This window comes from Patella vulgata, chromosome 4 (assembly GCF_932274485.2).
Source record: "Patella vulgata chromosome 4, xgPatVulg1.2, whole genome shotgun sequence".
Classification (NCBI taxonomy): Eukaryota; Metazoa; Mollusca; class Gastropoda; family Patellidae; genus Patella; species Patella vulgata.
This window is the reverse complement of record NC_065882.2, coordinates 84261253-84273443: the sequence shown is the minus strand read 5'-3', so window position 1 is coordinate 84273443 and position 12191 is coordinate 84261253. Positions and strand designations below refer to the sequence as shown.

General features: G+C 33.9%; 1 protein-coding gene across 5 annotated transcripts; it reads left to right on the top strand.

Moving 5' to 3' along the window:
- The first annotated feature begins 295 nt into the window (after nt 1-295).
- On the top strand, nt 296-10935 carry LOC126818298 (uncharacterized). Of its 5 annotated transcripts, none has more exons than XR_008787830.1 (10): nt 296-503; nt 1700-4207; nt 5235-6013; nt 6430-6452; nt 6969-7252; nt 7909-7971; nt 9008-9120; nt 9329-9501; nt 9779-9990; nt 10455-10935. XR_008787830.1 is itself a non-coding variant. In XM_056100341.1 (10 exons), the coding sequence occupies exons 1-4, from the start codon at nt 426-428 to the stop codon at nt 6408-6410; spliced, it is 1011 nt and encodes a 336-aa protein (XP_055956316.1). In that variant the 5' UTR covers nt 296-425; the 3' UTR covers nt 6411-6452; nt 6969-7252; nt 7909-7971; nt 9008-9120; nt 9329-9501; nt 9779-9990; nt 10455-10935. The 5 variants fall into 5 exon arrangements, 3 of the variants coding, with proteins under 3 accessions (XP_055956316.1, XP_055956314.1, XP_055956315.1); XM_056100341.1 differs by having other exon boundaries at nt 4096-4207; nt 6369-6452; XM_056100339.1 differs by having other exon boundaries at nt 4096-4207; nt 10455-10934.
- Nucleotides 10936-12191: the final 1256 nt, after the last annotated feature.

Here is a 12191-nt window from a genome sequence, read left to right as displayed (position 1 = left end):
CGAGAACGCGAGGAAAAAGGGCGAGAATACGAGGATCTCGCCTCGAGAACACGGGATTACTTTCACCTCGACTTCTCGTCCCTCGACTTCTCGCTCCCTCGTGTTCTCGCCTTTGAAAAACCTCGTGTTCTCGCTCCCTCGCCCTCGACTTCTCGCTCCCTCGCCCTCGACTTCTCGCTCCCTCGCGTTCTCGCCCTCGACTTCTCGCTCCCTCGTGTTCTCGCCTTTGAAAAACCTCGACTTCTCGCTCCCTCGCTCCCTCGCCTTTGGGTCAATCTCGTCCTCTCGCTCCCTCGCTTCGTCACAATCTCGACTTCTCGTCCTCTCGTGTTCTCGCCTCGGAAGTGCAGTTTATAACGCATGTCCACTGACTACCGTATCGGCATTTGTATTCAGTCTGGTATTTTCATTCAAAGTCAAAGCCGATGGAAGCTCTAGCGATCAACAAAATTCTCAATGATTTGGGCTTAATCCATCTCTTAGATGTATTTACTGACAATTCCGTAAGTACTAAAGTAGCCTATCCTGTAGATAGATACGACTACAAGTTTTGTTTGGATTGTTAAGTTTAAATTTTGTCTCAGAATTGAATTACCCTTTTGTGTAGTCTCAATCAATATTATTATTAAGCGAAAACGCACATCTTTAGGCCCGTGACGTGTAGCCTATATTTACTTCATTTTATTTAAATGTTAGGCCTAGATATTGGATATTTTCACAGGTTACCGATACCAGTTTAATTATGTTATTTGTTAATATACCATAGGTAAACTATTTATTAAATTCATTTCATAACCCTAAGCCTAGTCCGGGATGGGATATCGTATTCTATTTATAAATTCAATACGTGACAAATCGGTCGTTTGCTGGGTTAATTTGGCAAGGTTGCATAACTTGCACGTGCTAATTCCATTGGCATTGATCATACAATTTGGTTGCTTAAAGCCCCAATAACACTCTTGTTGTAATTGAATAATATGTCCCAATTTTTATTCTGGTCAACAAAGTGTATTATTTTACAATATTCAAATAAATTGATGATACAAATTTCATCGTAACACACCTAATTTAAAAAATTGGAAAAATTCAACTACATGATTTGAAAAGGTTAACGTAGACCTTTTCAAATGTGACTTGGATTTTAAAATATTTTCGAACCCTCTGGACAAGTAAAATAGGTTGTAATGGATAATTTACACAACAGGTAGGACACATAAACATCTGGTACTTAGAATAAGACTATTAATTATTTTCTAGAGCTGCCAAGCCAGCAAGAGTGTTATTGTCCCTTTAACAGTAACAGCTAGGTCACTCGGTACAGTTAGGTGCCCTATAGATTTCCGTGTTCTGGAGGCGTAGTCCTATAATTGACCGAACGTTGCCATATTACTATTTTATAATTATTGGATGTGGATGTGATTAAATGCGGCTTCTAAATCTGACTGCAACTCTAATATTTTAATTGGATGTGAGTATAATTATAATACATTATTATCATTCCGGGGAAATTTAGGTCTTGTCATTAGAACTAGGCCTATTACAATAATATTTGGTTGTGAAAACTTCGTTTCTATTCGTCCACATGCCCATCTTATATTGTCATTTGAAAAACTATAACAACTAAACAAGTAGCCTATTTATAAAGTCCTATAAAACTTCCAGTAAGTCTGTATGTACATTTTTCTACTTTCTATTCTAGTAGCTGTTGATCTGTCAGTGACCAGGGTTTAAGCCACCTGTGCAGATGTCATCAAGGTCACTTTAAGATGTAAACAGCGTTAATTATAATTAGGCTTTTAATTAGGGCATGTGATTGTTGTGGAGGATTTGTGGGGTTAGGGCTAGTAGCACTAGTTCCCTAGCATCTCATGTTGAAAAACTATGATAAATATGGCCCATGATGCTTGATCACCTTTGAAAAGTTGTGTTGATGCTCAAGATCTAGAGGTTAAAGTTAATATCGAATTGACTCTAAATTTACACACAGTTTAAAGGTCATGAGATGAAGAATCCTATTGATTTTCAACATTTTCCAATAGTTACTGCCAGAGTTATGGCCCTTGATCTCTTTAAGATATCTTGTTGACGGAATAATATTTATAAACTTAATATCAATTGACTTTTAAATTTAAAATAGCATTATGCAAGAGAAAAATCTGCTTATTACAGGTCTTTCTTTAGGCCTGAAATGTTATCTAAATAATCAATTAGACATTAATTAACATATCCAGACCATAATAAACTCTTTATGTCAAGGCTAGCCTTCGATGTTGGCGGATTAAATTCCTATATGCAGCTTAATGGCCGTTGATAATTAAATCAATCAAGTGGATAATCGAGACTATACTGTTTATATTAATGATTTGAGTAATGATGACCAAGGCTATGTGAATATTGGAAACGCTTTTTTCTCGGCTAATAGTTGATCAATTTGACTGAAATTTTCAGCAAATTACCTTTACACTATCTAGTTTTTAACTATTATAGTGAGAACTGCCATCTCTTTATCTTATCTCCCATTATGTAACTTTAAAGAGTGTTTTAGGCCACAAGACACATTAGCCTATTTCCAATAATTACTGCTAGAGTTATGGCCCTTTATCGCTTCAAAATATCTGGTTGACATTCTAGATGCTAAAGTTAATAAACATCTGATTGATTTTAGATTTATATGCACTGTTTAAATTCACGAGACACAGAAGATTATTGATTTCAACAATTACTGCCATACTGTAGCGCGTGACCTCTTTCAAAAATTTTGTAGACTCTTGTGGCTAAAGTTAATATCTGATTGACTTTAAATAGAGATTACTATCATGAGACAAAGAATCCTATTCATTTTCAAAGATTTCTGATAATTACTGCCAGATTTAAGGTGGAGTGTGGACGCTCTAGAGGCCAAAAATCAATTCATGCATTCATTCACTCTAAAGGCCAAAGTTGATATAAATTGTTTAAGGTCATGAGACAAGAAATCAAAACAAATGGTTTCTGATGATTTATACTTCATGGGTTATTACTTGTAATCAGATTTTCATGTGTTGTAAATGTTCTCATTACTGACTAAAGAAAAAATATGCTTTGGGCGTATGGTGTATGTTTTGTTGCCTGGCAAGAGTGGCAACCTATCTTCTATTTTTTTTACAAAGGTTTTGTTAAAGGCACTGAGGGACCCATGGTGGCTCGCTAACTGTCCTGTGTTTGATCCCTACATTGGCTGAGAAAGTTCATTGGAATTTTCCCGTCTGGTTCGTAGTTCCCCCTGTCAGTGATGTAGGATGGAGGGACAATGCATAGCGGTAGTCGTTCAGATGGGATGAAAAACAGGGATCCTGTATATACATTGGTGTGCACGGAAATGATCCCTTGACAGTTGGAATTTTGTAATAACATACTGCATGTCAAGCCCATCTTCATTTTGCCCGGTCGGAGCAAGACTGTAGGATGTTAAACCCCAATTTATTTTATTTCATTATAATCCGTATGTGTGGGCGTATGTTTCGTTGCCTGGCAACCTATTTTTTGATTTAAAAAGTATATCACCATTACACCCTAATGATGTTTGAATTTTGTGAAAATCGGACCAAAACTGTCAGACAAAATGGCCGCTCTTTGTCTGCAAATTGTGTATATAAGTAATACAAAGGTTATGGATACCCTCTAGGAGTCACAATTTTGATCCGATTTTAATTAAGCTTAGACCATATCTTCATATATTAAAAAAATCTTAGTCCCTTTTGATATTTGTGTATTTCAGAGCGTTACTTTTTGGATTATGGCCCCTGATTGTACCAAAATTTTTTGTTTTTTTTTAGCTTATTCTCTTTTCATCCCTTGCAAAGTGTGGGAGTTTCCTGCCTGGCAGCTGCTGATTATCCGATTTTAACGAAACTTAAAATATATCTTTATATCACAAAGATGTCAGTCCCTTTTGATATTTGCGCAATTCAGATCATAACTTTCTGGATTATAGCCCCTGATCGCATGGAAAATCACTTTTGTTCCAGCTTGTTCTCTAACCATCTCTTGCAAAATGTGGGCATATCGTGTCTAGCAGCCGCTGGTTTTCTTAATTAATATATGTTTATTTAACAGGTTGGCCCTCCAGAAGTTCTAACATTAACCGATTCAGAATTTAATTTCCTTGGTGTGAGTGCTATTGGGGACCGTGCTAGGTTGAGACAGAGATGTAGAACATATTTGAATGGTAAGTAGCATGTGCAAAGTCTGGGGATAGCGATAGTAGATGTTGGCAAAACGGAAATACTGTTAAAAGTATGGATTGTAGTTAACTCATGTGTACAAACAAGAAATGTCAATGACAGACGGAAGTTATCGAAAATCTTTAGCCAATTTTAACCCCCAGAGTTAACTACAATCCATATTTTTTTTAAATCGAAATAAGCGCCGTTTATTTTCGATAAAGACCACTAGAGTTATGCCCCAGAGTTAGAACTTTATAATTTATATGCTGCATTTATTAACTTATTTTTATATGCCCACATATGAAATACGTTGTCACCAATGTCTGTCTGTCGGTCCGCCTGTCAATAATTGACTTGTTAATGCTATTGTGGATACAGTTTTTAACAGATTTTTTTTTCAAATTTGTTTTCTGGAATATGATAACTGCTACAGTGTTTTTTTTCAAATTGGGTGTGATGAATTGGGGTCATGAGAGGATGAACCCTATTTCTGCATCCTTCTATTTCAGATGTGCTGCTGTCGAGGCAGAGCTGCTGTGTAGGCGTAATTACACACTTTGCAAGGCTATGTTTATAATATTTCAGTAATATATGCAATTGTCATATATCTGCAGTTTAATTATGTCTTTTTGAAATTTTTATCCTGTTAGCTGAATAACTGCTGGTAAATTTAGCTGCGCATGTATGTTCTCATTGAAACTAGAACTTAACTTTAAGGAATATTGGGTATTAATTCCTTGTGTTTAGTTAAATTTCGTGGTCTAGATTTGTCTTTGAAATGGCTGCAGATCTTTCATATATAATGCATACCTCAATATGCTCAGTTTATCATTTTGAAGATTTTCAAAATCAGATACAGGTATTTTTAAAATCAAATAAGTGTTCTGACTGTACTATGAATGCTATATATGGATGACTGGCATATTGCCCTTGCTTGGCAGATTTAATCTGGCTGATTTAATCTGGTTCTTGTATGGCAAATGCATTTTCCATTCATTGGTTTTGACTTCACAAATTCAAATTTTCTAGGTCAGTGTGAATCGCCATCTTTAAAGAAATTCAAAGAGCTATCAGAAAAGAAAAAAACACAGAATAACAACAAGTTCAAGTCCAATCGTAGATTATATACTGGGTGGAAGTTATCTACAGGACAGAGTTTTAAACTAGTTCCACTATCTCAAGGAGGGGGATCTATAATTATGGATCTTCCCAAAGAGTATTCTCTTCCAGACCTTCAAAAAAAAATGATTGCAACTTTCTTCCCAGATGGTCAAGCAGTCCATAAAAACATAAAACTTTCACATTGTGAAACATTCATCGGAAATTTTGCTGGTGAACGTGTGCCATCAAGACTGTTGAATGGTGATCTTTTTTCCCTTGATGGATATTTTTCTGAGATAAAATCTAATCCTGTGAGATTATATTTGTATGCAAAAACCACAACGGTTAATCAACCACCATCACCATCAACTTCAACTACCACATTAAATCAACAAACTTCAGCTACATTAAATCAACCACCATCTCCATCAACTTCATCTACCACATTAAATCAACAACCTTCAGCTACATGTACTCAACCACCATCATCATCAACTTCATCTACCACATTAAATCAACAAACTTCAGCCACATGTACTCAACCACCATCATCATCAACTTCATCTACCACATTAAATCAACAAACTTCAGCTACTTGTACTCAACCACAACTAGCAATTAATGCTGTAAATTATGCAACAAATATCATCAATGATGACACAGATGATGAACTACCGGATATCTCATTTTATTCAGGAACACCAACTGTAAGTATATAAATAGAATAATTTATAATCAAGATGCAATTTAAAATGATGTTGAGGGTACAAAAAATACAAAAAAGACTATTGAAAATTTAGGACAAAGTTGGGCCTTTAACTCTATTCAGTTGAGCCCTCACTCACCAAAGGACCTTGGCCAATATTTTAAAGTCCATTAATCATAGAATGGCTACCGATTTATTTTGAAGAATAAGACGCAACCACCTTTAGTCTGCTCCAGTAATCAGACTGATATCAAATCCCAAAGTAAAAGTTAAATTTGTCAGAAATACTCAATTTTTTAGCCCTCTTTTCAGCCCACCCAATGATCTTTCTTTATTATTTAAAATTGGCACAGCAGTCTTCATTATTGTGTGTACGTGTATGCCATCTTATGAAATAAGCGATCTTTTTACTTGCAGATAACCTTCAAGAAAAGTAAAAAGTAAGTAAATTGTCTTTAATAAATGATACTTTTGTTGGGCATATGCTCCATATTTTGAAATGATCCTCACAAAACTTTTAGGCTAGATTAAAACACTCACCCAGAAGGGGACAAATTTATATCATCATATTCATAGGCATATCTTTAATTCAGGCTTTAGATAAGGCCTGGTAAACCAGAGTCAATTGGTTTTAAAGGGTAAATGACTCTCATCAGCAAAGATTTTGCCCATTTGATTAGATTAATGCTTTCTTCACATGCATGGAAGTGGTGTGACTGTAGTTGATTCATTCTGGTATGAACTGATAATTTTTATGTGATGTGTTCGTAATGACAGACTGTTCTTTATGCAATTGTTATGAGCATAAGGTATACCGGTAGATCAAATTTCATTTGAGTGATTTAACAAGCATGTATTCTAGAGTTATCGTCCAAGTCTAATATCCAGTTTACCAAATGCATATATTTAGATTTATGCCTTACTCTTAAGCACTGATATCTTAATTTTATTTTCAGAGCTGAGAGCTTGGAAGAGATTCTAGTTCGCTTGAATAGTCAGATAAAAAATGAGAAAAACATCATCAATGTAAGCCGAGGTGATGTTTTGTCTGGAACAAGGAGAGCGTTTTCCAGAAAAACCTTCAGGCCCGAATTCGGTTAAAGAGTCAAATTTTCAGGGGAAAATGGTATCGATGATGGGGGACCATCCAGAGAACTTTTACAACTTCTAATGAGCTCTATAAAAGATTCACAAGTGTTTCAAGGGTCAGAGTGTAAAATGCTCTGTCCTGATATCCCCAGTAAGTATCAAATGCACAGGTGAATCATACTAATAAAATCAGCATTGTCAACTGAAATCAACCTTTGTGACCATGCTTCCACTTGCTCCCAAGTAACCAGTCAGACTTACTGACATTATCTTGTTATATGCTCACATTTTAGTATGGTTATATATTGTCATTATTCCGGTTTGTCATAATATCTTGTTAACACCATGGAGGTTTTTAGTTTTGATTATATCTGAGCCAATTTGGTTGCCTATTCGATTAAAGGGAAAAATGCTATTTTACGGATATCTTCAAGTTATTTCCTTTTGCTATATATATCTTGTGGTCTTAGTGGCTTTATAGTCTGGGGTTTTAATGTTCTACTGTTCGGCGCTGAACTAAACTAATGAAGATGGGAATACGCTTACTGACTTATATGCGCATGCCAATGTTGTCATCAGACATTGGTTTTCCATCCGATCCGAACAACTAGACAGCTGTCCTTGTCGGGCCCTCGGTCCGGCATCACTGACAAGGGGGAACCACACTGGTAAATCTGGATGCACTTTCTCAACCAATGCAGGGATCGAACACCTGAGCTCCAGACTAGCGAGCCAGCGTCTTACCCACTGGAGGCTCAGTGCGGGGATATCTATTAGCTTAACTGCACGATTTAAATTATTTTTCAGGTGAAGAAAGAGATGATTACAGACTGTTTGGAAAAATCATATCATATTCAGTAATTCACCAAGGTAAGTATTTTGATATTCATTCCTTTTAACATTAAGTATATAGTGATGCAGGTAGCTGCAGTTACAATTGAATTTCTGGATGTTATCAACTTGGATGTCTGTAGTATGTCTGGGCATAAAAATGTCATTAGACACCACTTAAGATGAATTTTGAACAATAATCTATCGCTTTATCTACATTTAAGCCTAGAGAGATTTTGAAATTAACAAACAGCATAGGTATCTGCAGTTATTGTTGAACTTTTGAAAGCAATATTGTATCATTGTAGTAATACAGTGTCATTTCAAGTATATATAGATATTTAACTGATATTATGCATATACCAGCTACCTATATTCTGTCTTGATATTTATCCTTATCATACAAACAAATTTCTGAGTGATTTTCCTTCCAGATTGATGTAAATTAAAACTAAAAACCTAAAACAAAATTATTAAATTTCTTTTATTATGTTTCTACAGATTTAATCAATCTGTTTTATTTAGCTTACTTTATTAGACTGCAGATGTTTGCAACCTTTAATTGGTGTTTTAATTTTAAACAACCTTTAAAGATACATTATATAAGAGCTAAATCTGCCTAATGTGGGTTTTTATTTAGGCCTCAAATGTTATAAAAACTATTATTTAGATATTTACTTATTACTTGACAAGCCTATAATCAACTCTCCAGCAGATGTAAATGGATGCAATACGATTGCCATTTAATGATTTAATTCAAACGTGGAGACGTGAGAGAGTCTTGATAAACAAGACAAGTAATGTTGCAGTGATAATAAAAAATTTGTCAGAACTTCAAACAGTGACAACATCTCTAAGAATAACTTAATTTGAGGAAATTTTCAATATATTACTTTTCAAATATTTATTTTTGAACTATTATAGCAGAAGCCAGCTCTTTATCTGATTCTTACATAATTGATCTGGAGCAGAAAAGAAGGATTTTAAACTCCATTTCATAATTTATATTTAAGGATCAAAGATAAATTGACTCATTTAATCTTAACATAATTGTTTCTATTTTTTCAATGTAAAGGTCCAGTGTCAAGATTCTTTTCTGGAATCCTTTATGATCTGATAGCTTTTGGCTCTTGTGAACCAAAATTGGATGACATAGTAGATTATCAAATCAGAGAACAAATTAAAGAGGTATTTCGAATGCTAGTGTATTAGATATAGATTTGTTCAGTAGTAAAATTCAAATGCAGGATCTTTTCTGTTTGTCAAAGTGATTGTATCATACGGTGGGTGCCGAATCTGGTTCCAATTTAATTGTATTAGAAAATGCATATAAAAGCTGGTGTTTTGTTGTATGATTATATTGATGAATATTTTTTTTTTTTTCGTTTTTTAACAGTTGTCAAGGGCAGATGATGTAATAATGTTACAAGAGGCTGCTCAGCCTCTTATTGGCCATATAGACTTTTTAGGAGCTATACCTCTTATATTCGATGTAAAAAATAAAGAAAGTCTAGTCACATTATTAACACGGTATTTTGTTGTGGACAGGGTAAAAGGAGTACTGAATCAGTAAGTGAATGTTTTTTGATCACTGTTTATCTGAAAAATTGGTGTTCCTGGACGTAGAAAAGCTACAAGTTTTTAATGGGGAGATAAAAAAAAGTGATGTCCTCCATAAGTCAATGCATGTTAATCCATAGGCAATTAATATCAGGAAAAAAAGTAGAAGGAAATGCGGTTTGCCTGAGAAATTTGTTAAACTTCCACATTGAATGACTTATTATAGAAATATGAACATATTTCATCAATAAATATCCCTAAACAACTAATTTTAACTTTATTTTAGGTTCTGTGAAGGGATGGATTCTTTAGGTTTGAGAAAGGAAATAATTAAAAATCCAGAAGTCATGAGAGAACTTTTTGTTTTCTCGTATGAAAAATTGTCGTCCATTAATATTGATCACCTGTTTACTCCGGTTTTTAGCGAAAACAGCTTTTCGCTTGAACAGGAATTAAACAGCCATGCTCATTGGAGAGATTTTCTTCTGGATCTTGAAGGTAATCATCCTCAAGTATATTTTTCTGTTTTTCATTGTCTATTAGTTCTGTCCCACCTTTATCATGTTAGATTAGTGAACCACACAACAGTACAGTGTAAATTTTTAATAATACCATGGGACAAATGGTATGGTTGCCCATGTCCATCTGACAGTCCATAGGTATTTCTTGTCTCCAAATATTGTTCCATTGCGAGCAAAGATATTAACTTTTAAAGGTTGGATAGGATATTTGCATTATTTGCAACCACCGTTCTTATCTACTTTTAAGTAAAATATATAGATATCCAATGGCATCCAGAGTTGATAATGGCCTGGATAATTTAGATAAGATTTCAGGCCCAAACAAAGATCTGCAAAAGGCAGATTTAGCGCTTTCATAATGTACTTTTAATTTCTTGACAACTGCAGGCTTACAATAGATGTGGATGAAACTCAATTTTTATTTATCCTCTTAAATTTCAGAAACAGATGAACTGGGTAGTTTGTTATCTTTTGTGACTGGTTTAAAGGACATACCTCCACTGGGATTCAACCCACCACTAAAGCTACTGTTTAGACACCCATCTTTTGAATGGGACATTGCCCCGTTTGCAAATACTTGTGCTAATACCCTTAACATTCCAGTGTTAAAAGATTATGATGCATTCAAAACTGCAATGGCCATGTCTTTAAGAATTGGCAATATTTTTACTGACGCTTAAAATATTAACTTGCCTTTTTCTGTTTTACCCAGTCAGTTTGAAAGTTTTTAAGATAGTTATATTTAAAAACACTTTTTGGTCATACAACGTAGTCTGTTTTATCCAATCAATTTGATAGTTTTTAAGATAGTTAATTTAAAATTGCCCTTTTTGTGATACAACTTAAATCTGTTTTATCCAATCAGTTTGATAGTTCTTAAGATAGTTATATTTAAAAACGCTTTTTTGTGATACAACTTAGTCTGTTTTATCCAATCAATTTGATAATTTTTAAGATTAGTTATATTTAAAAACACTTTTTTGTGATACAACTTAGTCTGTTTTATCCAATCAATTTGATAGTTTTTAAGATAGTTAAATTTAAAGTATTGCTTATGTTTGTTTGTGTAATAATTTCTTATTTACCTTTGGGGGTAACCCGTTTTAAATTTATTTCTTTGTGATATATTTTATGTTCTTTGATTCAGTTTTTATTTATTTCTGTGTAAAGCTGCAACAATCTAAGAAAATATGCAATGTATAAATTTTGCATTATCAATTTTTGCAGTATGAGTTATTTATAATTTTTAACATAAAATTTTATGTTAAAAGATGTATAGTAGTAATGAAGCAGTATTTTTACACCTGCAAACAGATAAAGTCCGACAAATATTACCTTTATATTTTTTTATCGTTCACCTATTAAATATGCTCTTTGTAACTTAATTTCTTTGTCAGAATTGCAGTACCGGTATCAGTAAAACACAAACTACTTCCCTTTGCAAGACTTTTTGTACCAAATCCTATGCCTGAACATTTTGTACATGTAAATTTCCTACAAGAAACTGGTTTTCTATTATTTGAAAAGGAGAATTAAATTGTTTTAATTTCATAGGGAATTTCTTATTTGACAATGGGTAGAAATAATGATTAATATACAGGCTTTTGCATATAAAGTTAATTTAAATGTCTTCATTGCAATCACAACAAACCTTTTTAAGATTAAAATTCTTACATTAATTTTTATACTCCCACATTGAAATGTGGTTGTAAATTTTGTCGTTACCTTGGTTAGCTCTGTTAATATCTGATTGACTTAAGATTTATACACAGTGTTTAAGGTCATCAGACTCATTTTCAACCATTTCTAATATTTACTGCCACAGTCATGGCCTTTAATCACTTTGAAAAACATTGCAGATGCTCTTGAGACTAAAGTCAATATCCGATTCACATTAAATTTATTAAGTGTTTAAGGTCATGAATGATTTTCGATGTTTACTGCCACAGTCATGGCCTATGATTACTTTGAAAATTCTTGTGGATGCTCTAGTGGCTAAAGTTAATATCCAATTGACTTTAAATTTATACACAGTGTTTAAGGTCATCAGTTAAAGACGCATCAACAGAACACAATTTTTATGGGAAACAATCACCGGTTTTATTCTAAAAGCACCACGTTTCGATAAGAGGATAGTTGTCGAAACATCAAAAAAAACCAGTGATTGTTCCCCATAAA